Consider the following 23,176-nt stretch of genomic DNA (forward strand, 5'->3'; position numbering starts at 1 on the left):
CAAATCTATGTTCAGATAAAATAAAAAATATCAACCATAGCTTGTAATTTGGTCATTAAGGTTCCAATAAGATAAAATGAAAAAGTCCATGTAACCTTAGCTGCTAACACTGGCCACAACAAATCTAATATAATTAAAAAATGACAGCAGAATGACAAAATAAATCCACCTTGGAAAAAATGTCAGTAACCTTAGCTGCTAAATTGGCCATTAATCATAATAGCTAAGTAAAACATGATATTTTCAATACATTAGCTGCTAACTATGGCCACCACAAATCTATGTTCAGATAAAATAAAAATATTAACCTTAGCTGGTAATTTGGTCATTAACGTTCCAATAGGATAAAATGAAAACGTCCATATAACATTAGCTGCTAAGTTTGGCCAATAAACATACATTTCCTATTGAAAATGAAACAATTTCAATAACTTTAGCTGCTAAGCTTTTGGTCTCCAACTGTCTAAAGTCAAGGGAAAGCGAAAAAGTGACAGTAACATTAGCTGCTAGTTTTGGCCATCACAAAATTATTATTGATGTAAACTGAAACAGTGAAAGTGAGTTTACCTGCCAGCGTTTCATTTGAAAAAACAAGGTAAAAATTTTAAAATGAGAGTATACCGATTACAAAATGAATGCACCTTAGAAAACATCTAACTTTAGCTTCTACATTGGCCACAACAAATCTAATATAATTAGAAATTGACAGCATGACAACAAAATAATCCACCTTGGAAAAAATGTCAGTAAACTTAGCTGCTAAATTGGCCATTAATCATAATATCTGAGTAAAACATAATATTTTCAATACATTAGCTGCTAACTTTGGCCACCACAAATCTATGTTCAGATAAAATAAAAAATATTAACCTTAGCTGGTAATTTAATCATCAAGGTTCTAATAAGAAAATGAAAACGTCCATGTAACATTAGCTGCTGAATTGGGCCAATACACACATTTGTTATAAAAAAAATGAAACCATTTGAGTAACTGTAGCTGCTGAGCTCGGTCTCCAATGATCTAATGTCAAGGAAAAGTGAAAAAGTGACAGTAACATTAGTTGCTAGTTCTGGCCATCACAAATTTATTATTGATGTAAACTGAAACAGTGAAAGTGAGTTTACCTGCCAGTGTTTCCTTTAAAGAAAACAAGGTAAAAATGTAAAAATGACAGTATACTGATGGCAAAATGAATGCACCTTAGGAAACGTCAGTAACTTTAGCTGCTACATTGGCCATTAATCATAACAGCTAAATAAAACATGATATTTTCAATACATTAGCTGCTAACTTTGGCCACCACAAATCTATGTTCAGATAAAATAAAAAATATCAACCATAGCTGGTAATTTGGTCATTAAGGTTCCAATAAGATAAAATGAAAACGTCCATGTAACATTAGCTGCTAACATTGGCCAATAAACATACATTTCCTATTGAAAATGAAACAATTTCAGTAACTTTAGCTGCTAAGATTTTGGTCTCCAATGATCTAATGTCAAGGTAAAGCGAAAAAGAGACAGTAACATTAGTTGCTAGTTCTGGCCATCACAAAATTATTATTGATGTAAACTGAAACAGTGAAAGTGAGTTTACCTGCCAGTGTTACCTTTAAAGAAAACAAGGTAAAAATGTAGAAATGACAGTATAATGATTGCAAAATGAATGCACCTTAGAAAATGTCAGTAACTTTAGCTGCTACATTGGCCATTAATCATAACAGCTAAGTAAAACATGATATTTTCAATAACCTTAGCTGCTAACTATGGCCATCCCAAATCTATGTTCAGATAAAATAAAAAATATTAACCTTAGCTGGTAATTTGGTCATTAAGGTCCCAATAAGATAAAATGAAAATGTCCATGTAACCTTAGCTGCTAACATTGACCACAACAAATCTAATATAATTAGAAAATGGCAGCATAATGACAAAATAAATCCACCATGGAAAAAATGTCAGTAACCTTAGCTGCTAAATTGGCCATTAATCATAATATCTGAGTAAAACATGATATTTTCAATACATTAGCTGCTAACTATGGCCACCACAAATCTATGTTCAGATAAAATAAAAAATATCAACCATAGCTGGTAATTTGGTCATTAAGGTTCCAATAAGATAAAATGAAAATGTCCATGTAACCTTAGCTGCTAACATTGGCCACAACAAATCTAATATAATTAGAAAATGGCAGCATAATGACAAAATAAATCCACCTTGGAAAAATGTTAGTACCCTTAGCTGCTAAATTGGCCATCAATCATAATAGCTAAGTAAAACATGATATTTTCAATAACCTTAGCTGCTAACTGTGGCCACTACAAATTTATTATTTGGATAAAATAAAATAAAAAAACAATTAACATTGACTGGTAATGTGGTCATCAATGTTGTTAGCAAAAGGTCATTAAATTAACTTCTTAGTTTAGCCATTAAAAATTGGCTTAACATTTGGTCTACACAGATATAATGAGTGATTAAAAACTGATAACTTTGGGCACCATAATATAGACATCACAAATTTTATGAAAATGAAACAGTAGGTTACATAAGATGAAATAAAACGAAAAATCTGAGTTACATTAGCTGCTATAGATTTCAATAAGTTCAATATCTTTAGCTGGTAACAAGGTGTGTTACCAAGCAAAATACATTCCATTAGGCATTTTATGACCACCATAGATCCCACCTGCACAGACAGCTTTCTCTTTCAGCTGAGCAAGAACAACTGCTTATATAGTCCCTTTGTGTACTGAACAATTAGCACGCCACAAAAAAACAAAATAAAAAAACAAACCAATGGGCCCAAATAAACCATGTTGCTATGCCTATCAAGGGAAACTCCACAAAAACCACAAGTTATCCCACTAGTAGCCAACACAATCACTGGTGATAGTTCCCACCTGCATGCCTGGACTGAACTCCCCAGACTGAAACGGCAACTAAACAACAAACTCAACTTCCTATCCAAAATGCATCTTCCAAACACAAGTTGTGCCGAATGTACCCATCACTATACATCTCAGCAAAAACCTGTGCACCTTCAAACAAAACACTACATAAATCAAAACTCCAAACCACAGCCACAAATAAATTAAATTTGGCTGGACAAGCCCCCACTTGTCACAAACCAGGACGCACGGCCATGACAAAAAGAGGGAGATGCACACAAACAAGCCAATTAACAAATGTTTTATTTAAAAAAAAAACAACAAAAAAAAACAAACAAAAAAAAAAAAAAAAACATACAATAACTCTAGAAGAAGAACCTAAATTAACAATGGCATGTGTAATCCGTAAGAGCAACAGTGTAAGTGAGTGCATGAGTGAAGAACTGTGTGAATGTTGTATGGTGCAGCAACAGAAACAACACAAACCAAATACCAACCAAACCAAACAGGTGCCTCAAGGAGGAGAGATAACCAGAACTGAGCTCCAACATGGTTTTAAAAGCACTAGCGCACAGGGCCCAGGTGTGCCTGATCTGCTGATGAGCCCAGGCTCTGACAACCCTTTGCCTCACCCACCTCTAGTACCTGTAAAGAGAGCAGCCACACACAGGAAGCAACAGGTACACAGGTGGAGAGGGTTGTCACAGGATCCAAATCAGAGAACCACCCCCACACTCATGTTATAACCTGTGACATCATTGATGACATCAGCAAGAGCATAAAACAAGGAAGTGTTTGGCTGACACCCCCTTTGAACTGCTGGAGTCCATGGTGAGTGTGGAGGGTAAAAGTGCTTAGATTAAAGCATTGAAGTGTAGTAGAACTCTATCTGTTAAATGTATGAAGACTACAGTTAGCTGCTAATATTACTGGCATTATTTAAAATAATGTAAAGTAATGTCAAAACTTAAGAACTTTAGCAGTTAATGCTAGCCCTATAATGTCCAAAATTTTAAATTTTAAGGGTGACATTAGCTGCCCAATTTAGAAGGCTAGAGCTGTTAACTTTTGGATATTTCACAGCTAGCTAATACACTTGTCTGCATTGTTATTTTTTGATTTGATTTTAATGTGGTATGGAAAATTCATGTCACAATGAAAAAAAATATACAGTGATCAAAGACAGAAAGTCAAATCACATTCATTTAACATGTTGTACATAGGGTACATAAACAAAACACATTTAGCAATGTGTTGTATATAACTTTATTTTAGGCATTTCAAATTCTCCTTACAAAAACCTCAAAACCATGAAAACCATCCCCAGAACAAAAGTGTCTATGGTATACACAGTGTGTCCACATATTTTTGGCCATTTAATGTATTTAATTTTTTTTCAGAGGTTTTGTTAATCAGCTTAACGCCTGTGTTTGTGATTTGCGTAACTGAAAACCAAGAGTTTTTAGAGTTTAAAAAGAGAATGGGTTAAGTCATCATATACTCTCTTTTTGTCACAACACACTAATTAAATATTTAAAAGTTCTTAAAACTGGACCAGTCTGGAACCAAATAAGGCCAAAAACCAGACACAGAGGCGGATAAAGGGCAAGGTACAATTTATTTTAAAAATGGTGATAAGTACTTCGGACTGGAGCTCAGGGGGCGACAGCAAAACCTTCGGTCACCATAGGGTTGGTTGACTCTCTGTGCTTCAGGTGGTCCAGGCCTTTGTGATCCTCGGGTGGCTAATCATGCAGCTATTCCAGTGACATGTCAGTCCGATTAGGAGCAGGTTTATCCTTCCATAACCTGCTGATCAATGAAAGAATTGGAGGTGAGTTAGGGGGAGGGAGAGCACAAATAGAGAGCAGCTTACTTTATCTTCTGGCTAGTTAGCATTGGCTCCTTTGAGAGGGTTTCCAGGTGGGGAGAGCCTTCGTCCTCTTCTGCAGTGTCTTGCCTTGTGTCCAGCTTGCCCATCAATGACTGCAACACAGCTTAAAACACACACTCATGGTACACACTAATTACTAATGTTTTTCAGCTGCACCTCATCAGGGTGCATTCAAGTGCACTGCAAACTGTGGGAAAAAACAAACATTAGGGCTGGTTCAGGCTTTTAGACGGCTGTGGACATGATACAGTGGTTTTAAGTCCATTTCTTGACATTTTCACAATATAAATACACAAGTTATTTCACAGGCAGGTGAACAAACAGAAACGCATGCACTGTAAGCACGCTTTCACAATTCTAACAACTACAACACCCAGCAGCTTCTGCAGGCTTCGTGCAGAATACATCCATGGTGCAGAGTCGGTAGTGACTTGAAGATAGTGTCTGTCAGAATGCGGCCGCATGTGTTTACAGTTTTCCTTCTAATTTTTATCTGTTGGTTCGTCTCCTCTTTTGTATTTTCACATCAGAGACACCGAGGAGAAACGTTTCAGAGAAGAAATCCCGGAGGAGGCGGTGCTTATGGAGTACAACATACAACAACAACCTCAGGTAACTATCGAAGTTAACTTTAGCTCGGTTTATGACTTCCTGCTTATTCACATCAGATTTTGGTCCAAGTGAAAATGTTCTTTTGAAATTTCGCTAAATCACCGACAAATTGTGCTGGGTGGAGGGCATCAGGTTTGATAACCATTCGCCTTAAATGTTTCATGCTGAACTGCAGCTGATAATCAGGCGATTGAAAGAGAAAGCTGCCGTGAAAAGGCAAACAATATCCAAAATACTTGATTCTACTTTTAAACAATCCTTCTCTTTACTTACTATATATAATTCACTAAATTATTTTACATAGGCCCATGAACTGCAGCAGTAAAACTATCAAGCATAAAATGTCCTCAAAATTCAGCGAATTAAATGCTAAAACTGTAATTATTTACTTTTGATAACTGATGTAAATATATAATATAAATATAATATCTATACATTTAAAAAGAAAATGCAGTGGTTGTTGACAAGCACACTGCCAGAGAAAGAGGAAAAGAGATAATTGAAATAAAAATAAAATGTTAAGGAAATCAGAGTAACACAGTATTCGGTTGGTAAATGTAACTTTGCTGTTTACCTTAGAGAAACTAGCTGAAGTTTGAGCCATTTTTGGATTCAGTTTCCAATCTTTACCCCAGTCTCCTCGTATGTCTCCTCTGCTTACCTGTGCCTCTTTCCTGTCTCTCTTTACTCAGTCTATCTCCATCTTAGTTCCAAACATATGTCCTTCAAACAGCCTAAGTAAAATTGGCAAAAAAATTCAATCCTCATGAATTTAAAAACTTGGCATTCATGGGTACAACTTTTGGTATTCATTGTCAGTCACTTTACCATCAAATAAATAATGATCACTTAAGGTCCTGCCAACTCTGCTTCCCCCATCTATCTTCAAGACACGAGAAACCTTCACACCCACCACTGAGGAGTCCCACAGATCATTTATTGACATGCAGCCTGTAAGTTTTGCTTAAGTTTTTCAACTTCAACAAGGGTTGAATCTGGCTTTTTTCACTCTTGGACCCATCTTTGCTTTCATGGTTTCATTCTTTCTTTCTTAGTTCAGTGTTCTCATTCTTGGTTTAATTTTATCATTTATGGGTTTGGTATCACATTCATGATTTTTTTTTTTTGCTTTCAAACATTCTGGCCCTGGAATCATTCCTGGCAAAGAGTCATACTAGGCCGGTTGAATGAATGACTGATTGGTAAATTAATACACCTGAACCTGAAACTGTAAAGGGTATAACAGTGATTTTTGCATTACCCTGCTGTTCTGTAATTACAGGTTTAAGTTAAGCTTTGCACCTTAAGATCTTTGCCTGTCCATTTGAATAACATGAACGGCCTTTGCTCTCAATGAATCACTATTAAACCGATGTCCTGGATTAATGGTCCTATTAGCGCACTCCAGTGGACGAGAAGCGACAGTGACATGCACAGCGAGATACACTGCGGTTCTCACTTCTGCCAATTAGACCCTGGTTTCTACAGGGGGTAAGTAACTGTGTGTGTGTGTGTGTGTGTGTGTGTGTGTGTGTGTGTGTGTGTGTGTGTGTGGCATAATTACAGCACATCCCAATTTTATATTGCTGAGAAGGAAACAATACAAATGTTACAAACGTCTAAGTCATTTTACGTTGGCAGATTCGTTTGTAAAATGTGCAAATACTTTCGATAATTTAAAGTCGATCAGGAATATTATACCCGTATTTTTATACAGATACTAAATAATAAAACTAATTACTGAGACGGAAAACTACACGGATAAGAATAAAACTTGCTTCATGGTTTCAGAGCGGCTTTTAAACTCCACATTTCATCCCAACCAGGGCGTCGTTCCCTCCCCCTCCCTCTTCTCCTCCTCCTCCTCCTCTTCCTCCTCCTCCAGAGAGCCGCCCCGCTGACCGTAGCTCCTCGTGACGCTCCGGACTGGAGCCACAGTGTACGCACACCGGCCACATGCGCCCTCACACCGGGTCCCTGCCCTCCGTTCAGCGGTAGCAGAGGGCTTGTTTTCCCGCACGCTGTTGAGTACTACTAATGGAAACCTCGGCGTTTCTGCCATTTCGTGTGTGTGTGCAGCAGTCCTCCCCAGCTGAACAGCTGACAGTAAACCAGGAGGCTGCTGGAGCGCGGATCCGGACACCATCATCATGAAGTTGGCGGTCCTCCTCCTCCTGTGGATGTCCTGCCCGCTGTCCCTCGCCAACATCGCCGGTAAGAAAACATCTTAAAAAAATATATCTGATTGTACTTCCAATACAGTTTGGTTTCTTTTGGGAGAACAAAGCGACAAGATCACATCAGACAGGCCATGTGGTGCGACGTCCGATAAAGATTCAAATTAACTCCGCAGACCCTCTGATGACCACCTCAGACAAAAACTACCACCTGCTCGTTCATTGCTTATCCAAAAGTGGCTTTTTACTCTTATTTTGCGGAAATTTCTTACAGCATCTGTGTTTACTTTCCCCATGTCTCTTTCTCTCTGTTTCCTCTCAACTCTTTTATTGCTTGATGTATAATTGTAATGACAAGAATTAACTAGAAATACATCATTTGGAACAAAAAAAAGTAATAAGATGTAGTGTATAGAATCAGTTATTTCACTACACTGCATTCTTACATCCACCAGATGAGATCTAAACCAGTTTTCCAGTGTATAAGTTCAACAGTAATGTGTTATGACCCAGCTCTTATTCTGCTGAATGTGACTGGTCGTCAGACAAGCAGGAACTTGGGTGTCGGATATCATTGTCCAGCTCTCTGTGCACCTCACTGAGTCCTTGAAAGTGCAGGCAGAGGTGATCCAGTGGGATTAAACTGCCCACTAACAGGGTGGTTTTATGATTGCTTGGCGAATAATTTACAGTTATTCACCACAGATGATGTCAGACAGATATGAAGCCAGTGCAGAAACCAGCTGCAGGTTAAAGGTCCACGCTGTCCCTCACCACACACTTTAGCTCTTGAACTTGATGTCCCCAGTGTCTAACTTGATAGCTCTCTGTTGTCAATATGACTGTCGCTGTCCCTTTGGAGACATCATATCGCCTCAGGCTGACTGCCCAGCTTCTGGACACAGTTATATTATCTCTGTCCCCTCCCCCTTCATTTGTAACTCTCTGCCGAGCAGCATCAGGCTCTCCTCATCCTCTCTTATATCTAAAATACCTGCCTCTATACACAGCTGGATGACTGAAGCTCTGAATTCTGTGATATGCCAGGGAGAGTCAAACTGCATATCTTCATATGGGTTAAGATTATCTGGATTTTGGAACAACAGAACTCGTATTATCTGTTTACCTTTGTTTTACGTATGCATGTACTTGTTATACCTATTCTCTTGTGTTTATAATGAAACACAAGAATGGAGAGTTTCAAATGAGACAATTGGCTAAAAGTCGTTAATGCTAATTTTCACCCAGCTAAACAAACTATACAGTTTACAAGCCTGAGGTAACTGTCTTACTTTTTAAACACATTTTCTCAGTTGTCTCTCACATGTCCCAGAAGACCTGTGCTAGAGTAGTAATCTGTAAACAGTCAAACCAATGACAATCTCATTTATGCTCTTGGGCCAGACTCTGAATTAGTGGCCTAACACAATTTATAACATCAAACAATGGTCAATGAGCTGAGTTGAAAGAGTACCAGAGGGGCTGTTAGTTGATTTACTCAAGATTGCTATAAGATTAACATTACATCTGAGAAATATAAAACACTGAACCACAGAGGTACTTATTCACATAAAGCCCCTGTCAAAAGGCCAGTGCGGCAAACTGAGTGCATCAATTTCACTCCAACAATGGTCTAACAACAAAGTTACTGGTGCTATCCTAAGTTGTAACTGTCTTTGTGAGAAAGCATGTGAACTACACTATAGTTTCTATGTGATGCTGCTGCCAACACAACTCCAAAGTTACTCTTAAATTGTGCCTTTCAAAAAGAAGGTCAGTACAAAATTCTCCTCCGATCAACTTAGGTGACAGTAGTGTTACTAATGTTTTCAAGAAAATACATGATAAATGCAGTCATTTACATTAATTAGCAGGTTTAGTTTCTGGCCATTCCACTGAAATGGCAGAAGTAGAGTTTTATTGGTGGAAAACAGACATTTTTGCATTAGCACAAAGCACTCTAACAGTGGATGGTTGTTAATCCACATTCCTCCTTCTTATTGCAGCTCCAAATGAGTTTGTATCCTTGGCAGAGATGGAGGATGCCCTGCTGAAGAACCTTTTCCAAGGCTACCAGCGCTGGGTCAGACCAATCCAGCGTGCCAACGACACTGTTAGAGTACGCTTTGGACTCAAGATCTCCCAGCTGGTTGATGTGGTGAGGATGACTGCAGAAACGCACACATAAAACATATCTATCCATGTCTGTCTTCATGAGGATATTGTATTGGACATTGCCTTCATTCATTACCAACCCGTTACTCTAACAGTACCTATACAACTAAGCCTTTAACCCTTATCCTAACTCTAAATCAAACCCTAACAATGTCTCCAAAACCACTGACCCCACGAGTGGATCCATCATTACAAAGATATATTGAGTTTTCCACAAAACCCTCAAACTTCAGTTGTTAATTCAAGCCCCTGCCAGAAATGGCCTCAGCTGTTTTAGGAAATCATTTAGCCCTGTCAAATACTTTTGTTTAAAACATAAATATATTGTGTACATATATTCATGACTCATTTTTGATGATTTATGTCTTCATTAGGAATGAATGGGACTGAGAGCCATAGGCATAGTGGTGAAGTTGGTATTTAAGTATTGACAGATGGATGAATGCATTGAGCTGAACAAAAATATAGAATATTGCCAGTCTTATCCTATAAGTGCTAAAGCAGTTGGTAAACGTGAACCACCCATATCAAGATGCAAGGACTTAAAAAAAACAAAACAAAAAAAAAAACATCTTATTCAGAAGAGAAAAAGTTAACGAACATGAAAATAGGACAAGAAGAAAAAGTATTCATTCTAAACTGAGAACAAAAGTTAGATGTGGTTATTTTCTTTCAGCAGTGTCTCTGTCCATGGTGCTGAAACCAAACAGCTGCTGCGTCAATGTGGAGCTTTCCGTGGTCCTGAAATAGATCTATAACACTCTCTTCATATCTACAACCACACAGTCTTTCTCTCTGTGGAGTGTTCCTTAAATATTTCAGAGGCTTGCTTTGATAGGTTGAGATGGTTTAGGTGTTCAAGAGGAGAAAACGGCGAATGCTAATGGAGGAACCACTCCTCTTGGCTTGAAATATTCATCTCAAACAGTTTAGATTGAACTCTTCATCCTTCCACCTGATACATGCCAGGAGAAGATAGTCAGGGATGAATTTTAAAAAAAGCCCTTTGTGATTCTGCAGAGAGGAAAGATCCATCTTGATGATCTGTTCAATTTTGAAATGGAGAGAGAGAAAGAGAGCTAACCAGACATACAGCAGCTTGGCTACACTGTCCGCTGAGTCTTTCTGGGCTGCTGCATGTTTCTGTATTAGATTATGGTTCACCTCTGCTTTATGTGATCACCAAAATATCCAACTCACTCTGACAGCTGAGGCCGGGTCTGGATACATTGAACAACTAGACTGGCACTTAGTAGAGCACGTACCTCCGCCAAAGCCAAACCGTTTCTTCAACCAGATCCGGATTATTATCTGGATTTACCCTATATTGCACAAACTCATAGATCTAAAGACCATAAATATGTCTTATTTTTTAGATCAAGATCCATACATTATTTTTCTGATAAACTGACAAAAATGTTGAAAAATGTCTCGCAATGTTAAGGAAAGTGATAAAAGAAAAATCCTGGATCTTCCCCTTTGAGTGGATCAGTACCAAAATTGATTGGTTTCTTCCCTGCCTCATACCCCATCCTTCCACCAGGTTTGGTGCAAATCAGTATAGTACTTTTTGCATAATGCTCCTGACAAACAGTAGCTACATATTTGAATATGTCCCTTTCAATTTCGCCTGGTTTATTATTCTCAAGTTTCTTCTTCTCAGTCTGTTCTACATCTCAAACTTTCATGTGGAAACAAGCCTGTGTTAGTTGCTCTCCATCTCTCTATTCCTGTTGTCCCTGTCTTACTCTATTTAACTCTTGCTGTATTTATATTGCCTCAGCTTGGTCCACTGCACCCACCTCTGGTTTCATGTTTCTTTATCTTGTTTGCTGAGGAAGTGGCAGAGACAGTTAAATGGGATTCTGTCTGATTTCACAGAAAAGGAAAGGATGATTTAGTTTACTTTCAACCAAGCTTCTCATCTAGTCCCCTAATAACATCTGATCCTTTCAGAAATGATGCGTGCAAAACAAGTTACATCACATCCATCCCTAACCATGCATGTTCTTTCTTTTTCTTGCCTTTTGAATGTATTAATGTGAACAAAAATAACAATTTCAATTTAGGTAATCTTGGCCTACTAATAACCGCACTTTTATTATCTACATCAATCTACTTGAGCCCAAGTGGGAAATATTGGAGCCTAGGGGAAAAAAAAGAAGTAAATTGTTGACTGGTAATTGCCATTATGTAACAGTGTTGCATAGCCATTTTTACTCTATTTACAAATATTACTGAACCTTTTACAGCATCAGATAGAAATACAAATGACTTACATTTGTGGTCCATTTACTTATCAGTTTGAAAGCAATGGCAGGTGTCCACCCTTGGTTTTTAATTTAGTTATATTTAAACCCTTTTGTTTGCATTTTGATCATTATATGTGTCATTAACCTGCACAAATTTATCTTTCTTTTTGTTTTTTTCTGTTGTCTCTGTATTTAGGATGAGAAAAACCAGCTCATGACAACTAATGTTTGGCTTTGTCAGGTAAGCAAGATGTAAAAAATAAACTGAGTCTTTATGGTTATGTTAAATCTATGTTCTAAATCTAAAACGTTAATATTTGTTCAGCTGAGAAAAGAGCATTTTTTTCACATTCTCAAGTTTTACTTTCATCTAATGCAAGATTAGATAAAGGCAGGTTTTTGGTCAATATAAAAAGAATAACAGTGGGAAGTACAGTGGCAAAATGAATCGTCTGTTTTCATCCTGATAAAGTCGAACTAAAAATGACTTTTTGAAATGAGTATTTTATATAGGTCTAATGATACAGCATCCTGTGTCTATTTACCAGGAGTGGATCGATTACAAACTCCGATGGAATCCAGAGAAATATGGAGGAATCACCTCCATCAGAGTTCCTTCTGAAAATATCTGGCTCCCAGACATCGTCCTCTATGAGAAGTAAGACTGTTCGGAGTTCAGTTTCAAATGATTTAAATGTTAACAAACAACACATGATATCTGGAGAATTATTTATTATTTTAACAGTATGAAAAATACGGCAACAAAATTAAGAAGTAAATGTTGTTTATATATTGTTTTTCATTAATATTTAATCTTCAAATTGTAGCCAAAATCTACACATTTCTAACACTTGTCTACTCCATTAACTTTCAGGTTTTTTAAATTGTTAGTTATTGTAGCGATTTAATATTATTAATGAATAATAGAAGAAATGTGTATATAACCTTTTCTTAAATGTCAAAGTTCTTTGAACGCAGATAAAATTAAACCACAAAAGATCAACATAACCAATAGAAATAGAATCAACGGATAGAGATTCTGTAAATGTGATTCTGACGGAAAGAGACTTTCTTTACTTTTGCTCCATGTTTCTTCAGTGCTGATGGGCGGTTTGAGGGCTCCCTGATGACCAAAGCCATTGTCAAGTTCAATGGTACCATCACCTGGACACCACCTGCAAGTTACAAGTCCGCCTGCACCATGGACGTCACCTTCTTCCCTTTTGACCGCCAGAACTGCTCCATGAAGTTTGGCTCCTGGACCTATGATGGCAACATGGTGGACCTGGTTCTGATGGACGACCAGGTCGATCGGAAGGACTTCTTTGATAACGGTGAATGGGAAATCCTGAGTGCCACTGGTGCCAGAGGGAACCGGAAGGACGGCTTGTATTCATACCCCTTCATTACGTATTCCTTCATTCTGAAGAGGCTACCGCTGTTCTACACACTCTTCCTCATCATCCCTTGTTTGGGTTTGTCCTTTCTGACTGTCTTGGTGTTTTACCTCCCCTCAGATGAGGGAGAGAAGCTGTCACTTTCTACCTCTGTCCTTGTGTCGCTGACTGTGTTCCTCCTGGTCATAGAGGAGATCATCCCCTCCTCCTCCAAGGTGATCCCGCTCATTGGAGAATACCTGCTCTTCATCATGATATTTGTCACGCTCTCAATCATCGTCACTGTCTTCGTCATCAACGTCCACCACCGCTCCTCAGCCACCTACCACCCCATGTCGCCATGGGTTCGTAATCTCTTCCTCCAGAAACTGCCGAGGTTGCTCTGCATGCGTGGACACATCGACCGTTACCACTACCCAGAGCTGGCTCCTGAAAGCCCCGAGCTGAAGCCTCGCTCTGGAGGACGGAAAGGAGGGCAGAAGAGCGGAGCCCACGGACAGGCGACTTCTGAGGGTAAGGAGGACGAAGCCTGGGCAACCATGTTGGAGAAGGCCATCTATTCAGTACGGTACATCAGCAGACACATCCGCAAGGAGCACTTCATCCACGAGGTGTGTGTGTGAAGCATCAATCAAGAAAGATTTAAGTAATCATCAGATTAGCTCTTAGCGATTAATATTTAACTGTCATACCATTTCTCATTTCTTCTTTTTCCAGGTGGTACAAGACTGGAAGTTTGTGGCCCAGGTATTAGACAGGATCTTCCTGTGGGCTTTCCTCACTGCCTCAGTACTGGGCACCATCCTCATCTTTACTCCAGCTCTGCAGAAGTTCATGAAAATCCCTCCTCAAACTGCAACTGAGGATCCACCTTCAAACTAGTGGCAATAACACACCCACTTTCACGGGCAACTGATGATCCACCTTCACAAATATGTAAAACATTTCTTACCACAGAGCAAGAAGAAGCTATTACAGGTGCTTTACAAAGGTGAACTTTGACTCTTTGACTTTCATTTAGCTGTCTTCATTTAGTTCTCTTCTCTAGATCCACTGAATAAAATGTTTTGTATGCCATTAAGTCAGTATGTGTACAATTCTATTTGATTTTACTATAATGCAATAATGTTGTTTATAGAAAAATGAAACAAACGTAGAGAAACTTGCAGCTGAGCCTGTTTATTGCCAGAGTCATAAAATTTCAAATACTTCATAGTGGCTTTAAGTAGCATGCAGCTGTTAGTACGCTAGAATACACATGCTGGTCATATTAGAAAACTATTTAAGATGAAACTAAATAAAACTTTAAAAATGTGTAAAAAGGAGTAAAATAACTCAGCCAACTTCGTTCAGCATTAAGTTAAACTATAAAAACATACTCCAAATTATATTATTGGCTTGATTAATGTACTGATGATTAATACTGTTGATTTCCTCATTATTGTTTAGTCTTTCTAATTGACATTGCCTTTGACTTTGGTGTATGTGGTGGATTTATTTTCTTTAATTGTCTCACCTGGCTGCAAAATAAATTTCCTGTCTGGGATGGTACAGTTAAAAAAAATCTAAACCTTACATTTTTACTTATTCCCTCAATATTTTCACATTATACATAACTATTCTGGCACAATAATAAAATCATCACATACCTGAAGCACAAAATGCCTCTTACTGTAACTCTGTTTTAGTAGCGCATTGTAATAAAAGCTAATTGATTTAATTTCTCAAGGTGCCAACAACATTTGAACTGTTAAACACTCATTAGACTTTGTACATGTTTGCAAATTCTTGCAAGACATTAAAACATTTTAAGGAAATGAAGACATTAGGTGATTGATCAGAGCTCTAATTTGGGATGTTGTGTCTGAACACCTTTCACTTTTCTGTTAAATACCTTGTCTGTCACATCTTCCTCAAATACAAAATGTGCTATATTTTGGTCACTGCTGGTAAGAGAATTAATTTCAAGTTACATAATATAAAGTGTAATGAATGAAAACGTTATTGACATTTCTCTAATTTACACAATCCTGAAAAGTACAATATTTGTATTGCTCAGATGTACTTTATCCCACTAATAAAGTTGTTTTGAATACACAGTTTCTTTGTGATAAAGTTACAATTATTTAATGTATATTCATGAAAAGGTTAGGAATATCCACAGATGGAGCACCACCCAGTGGCAATCCACAAATATGTCCTTTTGTAAACAGAACATACAAACAGAAAACAACACTTAGGATTCCCTTTCCCCTCAAAGCCCTTTATGAAATAAATTTTCTTCTCTGAAAACCGAGTCCACTTTCCTTCTTGTCAGAGCCCACGATTGAACCAGCAAAAGCGCAACAAGCAAAATTTGTTGAGGATGGATAGAAAATATAAGAAAGAAAAAACTTGAATTTTTTTGCAGCTATAAAAAAACAAAAACAGTTGCACAGTTTCATTTGCCTTTTATTGAATAAAATGTTTGATTGCAGGTAATAAGAGAACATTTTCATAAAACAAAAAAATATGAATATATAAAACATAAATCTTACACAACTGCAGCATCTAACCATCATAAAAATATATCAGTGAAAGATTATGAACATATAAATCCAAAACCTCTACATGCCCATTTTTACTCCCTGGTATAATGCTGGTTTGATATTAAGGATTCTCAGTACTCATTGTTGGATTTTACATGTGTTTATTTATTTTATCGTGGAAAAGGAGCCTTGATACTTGGGTTAGTGTTTGTTTAAGAATGCAGTACAGTAGTACAGTACATGTAGTTTTTTAACTGTAACTATTTCACTATTGTAATGTGCTCTTAATAGAGATACAGTATAGATTGTAGTAATTATCATGTCCTCAGTTTTCCTCTTCTTCATTTTCTGTGCTGACCTGTCTGGCTGTCCAGGTGAGCTCTTGCATTCCGCAGCATCTCCATATACAACCTGTTGTTTTCACTGCAACATAAGCAGATGATAGAAAGATAAAGAAACAAGAAAAATACTAAAGTATTAGTGACATAATTTTAAAGAAGAGGCATCTTAGTGCACAGGAATTGATATCATATACAGTAATTAAAAGCAAGTTGTATGTTTTTAGGCTCAATATTTAAAGTTGCACTGCTCAATATGGACACACATAGCAGCTTCAGATGACTTCAAATGGCAGCACACTGAAAAAAAATAAGTTGCCTTTGCAAATATCGCCCTCAGTGGACAAAATCGAACGGTTCAGGGTAGGTAGGTAGGTAGGTGTCAAAGTGGGAAGAATATAGCACTAAAACTGCACTTCACAACAAAATAAAACACATTTAAACTGGTTTAAACTCCCTGGCACACTTTGCTGCTGATTATCTCACTCACGTAGCAACAGAGCGGTCAAACATCAGGTTACTCATGTCCATGTAGTACTGAGCATCTGTTCGAATGGCCGTCCAGTACTCGTTAGCCTGGAAGGATGAAAGATGCCTTGTCACAGAAATGCTCCAGTTGGTTTATTCTATGTTGTTTTCACAGCACACAGCACAGTGTCACCTGTTCTTGAATGGTGTAACCCCACTGGTTCTGAGAGTGGTGTGGATCCCAGTATCCTGACTGTCTCTTCAGCCTGATGAATCGCTTCGCTTCCTCCTCTTTCATGAACGGGGCGGCAAAAACCCCTAAAACACATTGTTAACAGCATATAACTATTAAAAAAAAAAAAAAAAAACTCAAAAAAACACCATAAACACAAAGTGATTCTCCACGTTGAAGACAATAAATTACACGTACGCACGTACACACTTTTGAACATTAAATCATCCTGAGAATGTCAAACTTACCACTCAAAAGAGCAAACAGGATCACAGCCTTCATGTCTGTAAAATATTAAAGTACATTAAGAAGTCAGGAATGTTAAATATACCACAATTCACGGAAATACATTCATAGCTAGATGTAATTGTTTTTCGATTTCCTCTCAAAGATGTACAATAAAGTTATCAAAAATGAGAAGAAATGTGAGATTTACCTGCAGTGTGAGCAGTGAGCTGTTGATCTGTTAAATGTCTGAGTGTCTTCAGAGCTCAGAATCTCTCAGCTGAATGTGAAAGTGAACAAAAGTTTCTTTCATAAGATGATTTACCAGGAACCAGAGAGGGATGAATGGAGTCAAGCATGAGGCCGGTCACTCAAGGTAGCTACTTATGTGGGTGCCAGAGCTCTGACAGACTTTCCAAACACACACACACACACACACACACACACACACACACACACACACACACACACACACACACACACACAAACTGCTGGTCAGGCTGTGAGATTCAACATGAAGATGGCGCCGTCTGGACGGTACACAAACTCACACTCCAGGTTTTAGCAAACCTAATTCTCAGTTTTTCTTCCAGTAAACATTTCTCTTGACTGGTTTTATTCATGACATCAATAAGGTGTCTGAAAGATCAAGTTTAGTGTGCGATATGTGCAAACAATTATATATTTTGTTGCATTGTTTTTCTTTATATTCCTATTATTGTTGACTCTCATTGTTGAAAATTGTTTTAATTTTATTTCAGAAAGTTGTGCATGAAGTTGTTGTTGTTGTGATGCCTGCCTTGCTTTATATTTTTCAAACATTTTAATGCTGTCGTGAACCTGTGGGAAACCATACCCACTATAACATATTGTAAATTGTATTATTGATGCTCTATGGTCATGGAAGCATTATAGTACGTGTAAGTGTAAGTGTTATTAATATGCAATCATTTTGTGTACATCAACATTGCTTCCACTGGGTGGGGACCTAACCTCAGTTTTCACTGATAGACAGTTCACAGTTTCTGAGCAAGGCATTTGCCTAATGTGTGACATAGATGGGGAAAATGTGTTTTTCAAAATTTATTGGAAGCTGTGTCAGTGGATTAAAGCCTGGTTTTTGAGTCCAGAAAGGCTTACTCAGACCTGAAAAATTTCAAAGCAGGTCCCAAGAGAATTAATTTGGAGTGTCTTCTTTTTAAGGTGCTGCATTACATCAGGAGATTTCCTGCTAATTTCTTTATGTGATGTAATATTTACAGTTTCGCTCGAACATTAATGAAGCCACAGGAAAATGACCGTCTAACAGGCGAAGTGAGGGTTAATGCACAGGCACAATGACAGAATAAAAACACATTAATAATTTACTCATTTTCTATTTATGCACCAAGGCATATCTAAGTACTATATGTGAATATAAATGTGTGACAGTGTTTCTTTGCATGTAATTGTATGAAAATGTAACTTTTCTTTGATCACACATTATCCTCCCACGCAACACACAACTCTCTGTATAACTTTTTACTGTGTTTTATTTGTTTCCCAGACTGTGCATCTCCCTCACTGCTGACCTTATCCACAGTAAACTCCTAAGTGTGTGTGAGAGGTCTGACCTTTTTTGACATCCCATAATAAACTGAGTCGCCACCTGTGCAGTGTAACAGAGACAAATGGCTGGCTGGCAGCAGGACAACAGAGGACGAGCTGCTTCAGGACAACCATGATGCACTTCATCAAGTGGACACACACACACCTAAAAACATGTATTAGGTCGCAGAGAAAACTCATATTAGATATAAAAACATAATTGGCAAAAACTTGTCACATGCACATATTAATGAGAAGATCCCAAATGACAATTATGAATGCACATTTGCAAACACAGACACATAACACGCACACTCTCATGTGTAAACAGAAATGCCGCCTAGCAAATACATGCACACATAAACACACACACCTTGGTTAGCTCTGGGACCCGTGTGCTCTCCGTCACAGCAAAAGCTATTTTGCGTCTTCCACACATCAAAGGTAGTGACAGACAAAAACTAAAACTCATCTGACCCCATTCTATCACACACACACAAACACACACACACACACACACACACACACGCACACATATGCACCCTGCTGGGACCGAGAGAATAATTCAAATATTTCATTTAGAAACAGGGAAAAGATGTTTAACAAAATATGGGATTGAAACTTTAATACACAGCTTTGAACTGTGTGTGTCGACTGAGATAAGGAAACATCTGTCATTGTCACCATCCTCATCATCATCATCATCATCGCTGACTGATATGAGTGGAACAATGTAGCGCTGTCTCTGTTGTCAGTAATTATGTGTTCGCTAGGATGATTTTAAGTTGAAGAAAATAAAGAGAACAAAGAGAAGAGGGGAAGAAGCAATGGTACCTCCACAACATTTGAGTCCATTAGCAGAACACCTCTCATTTATAAAAGATAGAGAATTAACAGCTCCCTCTGGGCTCCCTCTGCACTGTTTTCCGCGCTTGGTCTTTCCTCTCCGCTATTGTTCATATCAGTGGATCAGTGCATTTAAAAATGTCAAACCATGATGCAGATTTCCTCCCTGTCAGTACTGAGAGGTTCAAACTCTGCAAGAAGAAGCTCAACAGCTCATGACTTTTAAACATCTACAAGTATCATACTTCCTCTCAGATCTTTGATGTTTATAGCAGCAGGGTGCCAATCCCCTACGGTGTTGCTGAGAAGTGTCTTTGCTCTGTTGTTTTACCTGATAATTATCAAATGTGTTTTTAAAAGAATTGAGTGCTGAGTTTTAAGTAAATCTCTGTTTCTTTTTGATGATGTTTGGCTTAAAAAGCTCAGAGTCCCAGCAGTTAACACACTGCTGATGGCGAGTTTCTGCCTCTTCAGGAGAGGGATGGGGTTTTTCTGTTGTTTGTTGTGTGTGTGTTTGTGCAGTCTGTGAGACAGCATGTGTTAGTAAGTGTTTTCAACCCCCCCCCCCAAGAGGCAAAATAAGAAAGCACAAAAGGAGGCAACACATGGGGAGAAAAAAATATATTTATGATGCAGATAGAGAGAGTCACTGTGTAAACACACACAAAAAATTTTGGTATACTGCAGATGTACATCCTATAGGAGTTACCATATAATGCAAAAAACCCCCCAAAAATAAACGTGATCCATCTTCAGACTTTACATCTGATGCTATAATACTTTTGTTTTTCAAAGCCTTTTTGTCAGTTTTGAAATTGATTTGACATTGTTGTCTCTTGTCATAAACTACAAAACAAATCTGTCACTTTTAGCTGCAAGATCAGATTCAAAGATCAAAGTTTAGAAGATTGACTTCATTGTTCGTGATCATAAGATGGCTTTTGTCATGTACGGATGTTTGATTTCAGCATCAGTTTATTGTTTTTCAGCAGTATTTTTTTATGTTCTCCGGTGGGTATGTCACGTGAAATTATACAGAGGGAAAAAGGCAAGTTATTGTCCTGCTGCTATATACTTGTATTTCTGCTGGTGATTTGAGCAGAACGGCCTTCATTAAACCTCAATAAAGTTACACCAAATTTTTAGCTTTTAGTTCACAGCTGGCCCAGTGCAGTTGTTTTCAGAATTGGGTCCCTGGCAAAATCAGGATTAGTTTAATGTCACTGCCTTTTCGCTGACTAGAAGTTTGCCCAGTGAGAGCAAGTAGAAGGATGAAGGTTGTGATCAGAGGTTTCACTGAGCCCACTGTGGCTGTCGGCCCACCTACAGCACAGACAGATATGGGATCACATCTAACAGCATAAAGCTTCTCAGATGGAGCTCCATGAGATGCAGACACGTGGGGTATGAAAAATAGCAAGAGCTGGTCGAATACCACAGGACTGCTTCTTACATGATACGCCCCTGCTGCATTAAGAAGAGTGGGAGAGAGAGAGAGAGCGAGAGAGAGAACGGGAGCCAGGCGGTGAAAACATTTGGAGAAATGTGCAGTGTTCCCCCCAATCGCCTGTCGGATCCTATTTCAAACTGAAATTATTTATGGACTGGAATAAATAGGTAATTTGATTATGAGCCTGGCTGACACAAAAAGGGGACAAATACAGCAAAAATGCAGTTGATGAACCTCTTTGTAACTCAGAGAAGTGGGAAATTGCAGTGTGACACATTACATTCATAAATGACGGTCCACAGCTGTGGGAAAAGGAAAGCTGGGTGGTGATCTGTGTCTACTTTACACACCAGGCCTGGTCCTGTCCAGCACAGAGAAAAACAAGTCACATGATGAGTGTCTTTCTTGTACTTTTACAATGACTCAATGGCACTGTCTTCCAGCATTGATTGATTTTTTTGGCCACTTGTGGGGCAGCCCAACAAGCTGTAAAAACAACACTGACATATTATCAATTTATGAAGTTGATATGGTCAATGTGTTAGCAAACAATGACTTATTTACGCATACAGCAGACGTGGAGCAGCTTTTGCTTTAATTTAGAGAAGTGTCTTTGTCTACATGATGAATGTATGTCCAATATTCATTCTCCCTCTAGCTCTGTTTTGGTGTAAAAGCTCCACCACTAGTTCACCAGCGAGTCGCTAATTTTGTCTGTTTGCTGTTTAGTGCTGAGCTGGTAGTGTACTGTGGGTTTAACAGAGATTTTGAGCTGAAGAGTAATAGATAACCAACAAAGCAAAATCGTGCCTGTAAAGCCAAAACAATGAGTTGGAAAACATTAAGAGCTCAGGGAACTGCAGAGAGTCACAAGCGAACCCTTTCACATTATACACAGAAATTTGAGCCTTGTGATAAAAAGATATTGATCAGAACAGTTTTACGAAATAAACATAGTGATTTTTAAGGGGTATATAAACAGTGAGTCACTTAAGAGAGAAGACTCCTGCTGCACTGCTTTGATGGGCTTCAAAAGATCCAAGAATGTCACTATCTGGCCACACCGTAATTTTTATATTCCAGTTTCCCGTCAGATGTGAAAGGAATACTTGGCATTTTGGGAAGCTTATTCATTTTCCTTAAGCGAATTAGATGAGAAGGTCAACACCACTCTTTTGAAGCTACATGAAGTAGCTGGTTAGCTTGGACTAAGCTCACTAATTACCACATTATATCTTGTTTCTTTGCTCTGTACAAAAACAGAAGTGTAAAAACAGCCATTGGCCACTTAATTCAGGGTTATATGCCAGACAATGTCTTGCCGGAGCGCAGTGACCATAAAACCACAACTTGCTGTTATACTCTTATATTTTTGTACAAAATAAACAAACAAGATATAATGTGGTAATTAGTGAGCTGCTGGAAGGCATTATTTTAACCTTTGGACAGAGCTGAGGTAACTTTTCCCCATTTTCAGACTTAATGCTAAGCTATGCTAACTTTGTGCAGAAATGACAGTGGGATCAATAATGCTGATAATTTACATTTATTTATGAATACATTCATAATTCATGATTATTCATCAAAAGATACACTGGGGCCTGTGAAGACCCAACAAAGTCACAAGGTCTGCAGTATCTAAATGTGGCTAACAACATAAAACACACACACACACACACACACACACAAACACTTTGTCTACGTCACAGACTCTGCATGTTCCTGCAGGTGAGCACAATTTGGACAGGTGGGCACATCACAGACAGAATTATAAAGTTAATAGAGCTTAATGAGACACTATCCTAATCCTGTCCTTGTTTAAAAACAATCAAACTAAAATATTATAAATTTAAGGAATTCAATTAATTCAATTAATTTGGGAAATCTAATACAAGTTAAAGTTTTAATAAATTCACAACGGAACACTCTCCAACAACTCTCTATGACGAGGTGACCTTATCTGTCGGATATTATCTGAAATGTTACTGTAGTGAGCGTCACGGCTTGTTTTACCTGTGAAGAGCCACATTTCAGGACATTCCAAACTCGGACGCGCGCACCCGTGCAGCGGCGCTGCGCTGTGTTTGTGAGGGGATGTGTT

At 38.2% G+C, this 23,176-nt stretch overlaps 2 protein-coding genes across 2 annotated transcripts; one reads left to right on the forward strand and one right to left on the reverse strand.

The window, feature by feature from the left end:
- The first annotated feature begins 7,243 nt into the window (after window positions 1-7,243).
- LOC111662771 (neuronal acetylcholine receptor subunit non-alpha-3-like) lies at window positions 7,244-15,620 on the forward strand. Its single transcript, XM_023416737.2, has 6 exons — window positions 7,244-7,614; window positions 9,584-9,735; window positions 12,201-12,245; window positions 12,553-12,662; window positions 13,103-14,012; window positions 14,119-15,620. The coding sequence occupies exons 1-6, from the start codon at window positions 7,551-7,553 to the stop codon at window positions 14,281-14,283; spliced, it is 1,446 nt and encodes a 481-aa protein (XP_023272505.1). The 5' UTR covers window positions 7,244-7,550; the 3' UTR covers window positions 14,284-15,620.
- Window positions 15,621-15,831: 211 nt separating this feature from the next.
- LOC147818535 (uncharacterized protein C3orf85-like) lies at window positions 15,832-17,500 on the reverse strand. Its single transcript, XM_087176771.1, has 5 exons — window positions 17,404-17,500; window positions 17,216-17,251; window positions 16,929-17,053; window positions 16,758-16,843; window positions 15,832-16,352 (listed from the first exon to the last, which is right to left on the reverse strand). Exons 2-5 carry the CDS (start codon window positions 17,247-17,249, stop codon window positions 16,271-16,273), a joined length of 327 nt encoding a protein of 108 aa, XP_087032897.1. The 5' UTR covers window positions 17,250-17,251; window positions 17,404-17,500; the 3' UTR covers window positions 15,832-16,270.
- Window positions 17,501-23,176: the final 5,676 nt, after the last annotated feature.

The sequence above is a fragment of the Seriola lalandi genome, unplaced genomic scaffold (assembly GCF_002814215.2).
Source record: "Seriola lalandi dorsalis isolate HSWRI2012SDOR001 ecotype SW California unplaced genomic scaffold, Sedor1 jcf7180002054569, whole genome shotgun sequence".
Classification (NCBI taxonomy): domain Eukaryota; kingdom Metazoa; phylum Chordata; class Actinopteri; order Carangiformes; family Carangidae; genus Seriola; species Seriola lalandi.